Here is a 2313-nt window from a genome sequence, read left to right as displayed (position 1 = left end):
TCCTCCCTCTTAAAAATAGTTATATTACGACTTTAGCAACTTTATGGCATACTCTTTGTGCCCTGTACCCTTTAAATAATCAAATGCTTCTTTTCCACATCAACAAGACTGTATCTCTGAACTTCCTACTTTATAAGGATATCATTACCATTCCATACACTTTCCCCTCCCCCTTCAACAACCCTACTTGAAAACTGTACTTTTCCATTATCAAAGCTGTTAACATTTGCATTCTACTTTGTAACCATAATTAAGTATTCTCTCAAAAGATAAAAACCATAAACAGCATTTACATTAATTATTATGATTTTTGAAGTGTTATTCACAAAATAACCAAGGTTAGTGCTATGACTGGACTTCCTTTTCTTTGGTTCCAAGGTCTTGAACTACACGGACACTGCAAGAGGGTCCACTTTCTAACACTCCAACCCTGTTCAAAATCCAGCAGCATTTTTCGTTGTTTGGTATTAGAAGGATGTTTTTCCTGTACACTTGTGGTTATTTTCACTGAGAATTTCAGACTGTCATTGTTTTCTCTTGTTGAAGAAATATATTTGCCTTCCACGTATCTCTTTAAGATCTTCACCTTCTTATTCATTCAATGTCTTGGTTCCAGTCCAATCCCATCTTCCCGAAATTTGTTTTAATTTGGACCGTGAGCTTGTACATGAAAAATATTTTTTTCTGAAAACTTTAGTAGCCGCCCTTTTCTTTACCCGGCATCATGTTCGTCCTCTTTTTAAGGCTGCAAAGCATCTTAAATATTGTCGTAGGCCTTAACTGAAGTTCTTTGCTGTCCCCGGAAAATCGCGTATTTCCTTTCTCTTGTCTCGACCCGCTTTCCTCCCCGGCCCTGGAAGCTCCGGTAGGAACCGAGAGCGCAACCGCACAGAGCGCTCACGACCTCTCGCGAGATTCCAGAGCTCCGTGCTTACAAATTTTCTTCACCGCCGCCAGGCCTCCTGGGAGTCCGCCATGTCCTGGCCGGGACGTAGGCAGCGTAATCACGGCACTAAATGTGTACCTGCAAGCGGATGTTGAGGATCACCGAGCCCGCGACGTAGAAATACGGGAAGTTCATGCGCAACTGCCAGGCCAGCTCGAAGAAGGCGAGCAGGGTGCGGGAGAGCCCTTTGCAGAAGACTCCATATGAGCTGGGGGCCCCGGCCGTGCTGGAGGCGCTGAGGGCCAAGGAAGACGGAGCCGCCGCGGTGGCCATGAATCTGGTGTCGCCGCTCCCCCAGGGCATAGATCCGAGAGTCACCCCGGCTCTCGCCGACCTCCGACCAATGGCCGGGAAGGCGAGGGGCGCAGTGCGGGCGGCTAACGGACCGCCGGACTCACACCTGCACCTCCCGCTGCCGCAGCTTCCTCCCCAACGGCGCTCTGCCCCGGCCGCCGTTGGAGCTCCGCCCCTTCCTGTTTGATGCTCCTACTGGTTTTTAGCACTTAAAGCTTAACAGGCGGTAGGTGCGCAAGGGTTATTTATATATAAGCCATACATAATGTCTTATATATGGACAGCCAAACAGATATGGTTTTCTCTTTAAAATGAATAAAGGTAAATAAAATCATGTAATTTGCCCCAGAGAACACAGTTTGTAAGGGTCAAACTCTAGGTTAAAACTCAGGTTTGTCTGCTGTGTGATCTGGGTTATTAGCCGGGAATCTCACCCTTTGATTTCATAAAATTAACCCTAATATTAGAGCCAGATGAACTCCAGTTCAGGCACAAAGCCTCCGTGTTCATAACATACTATAAGTGTAAAGGATCACAGTCGTGGGCTATGGGTTGTCTTAAGTATTAGACTCTTTCAGTTGCAAGTGACAGAAACACTTATTTAAGCAAAACAAAACGAAACGCACACACATACGCATATATACTTTTCTTTTTTGATACGTATATACCATATCATATTCCCACCCAGGTGGAAAAAGTCCTGATTAGGTATGGAAGATTCTACCATTTCTGCCTGGGGATGCACCTGTAACGTGCGGCTAGGCCCCAAAGGTTGGAATACCACTAAAAACTATGAATAACCCTAGTGTAACATAGTGTATCTCCCATAGCCACATATTCTTCTGGTGTTTAAATGATGCACACTTCGTTAACTTCTCTAACTTCTCCCATTTTAACTAGTAAGCACTGCATTTTTCATCATAGGCAACTTCTGTATATAAGGATTATTCAGATGTGTAACTTCTGATCAAAACATTCATATTACAGTCGTTCAGAAAATTCTTCAAATATCCCGCATCTCACCCTGCAGCGAATAGCTGTGGTGACTATTCCAAGTGCAATTTATGTGTCCC

General features: G+C 44.7%; 1 protein-coding gene across 1 annotated transcript; it reads right to left on the bottom strand.

Moving 5' to 3' along the window:
• Positions 1 to 288: 288 nt before the first annotated feature.
• Positions 289 to 1385, bottom strand: SMIM10L1 (small integral membrane protein 10 like 1). Its single transcript, XM_007076320.3, has one exon. The coding sequence runs from the start codon at positions 1247 to 1249 to the stop codon at positions 1013 to 1015; it is 237 nt and encodes a 78-aa protein (XP_007076382.1). The 5' UTR covers positions 1250 to 1385; the 3' UTR covers positions 289 to 1012.
• Between the last annotated feature and the right edge of the window lie 928 nt (positions 1386 to 2313).

Source organism: Panthera tigris, chromosome B4 (assembly GCF_018350195.1).
Source record: "Panthera tigris isolate Pti1 chromosome B4, P.tigris_Pti1_mat1.1, whole genome shotgun sequence".
NCBI lineage: Eukaryota > Metazoa > Chordata > Mammalia > Carnivora > Felidae > Panthera > Panthera tigris.
This window is presented reverse-complemented; position numbering and strand designations above follow the sequence as displayed.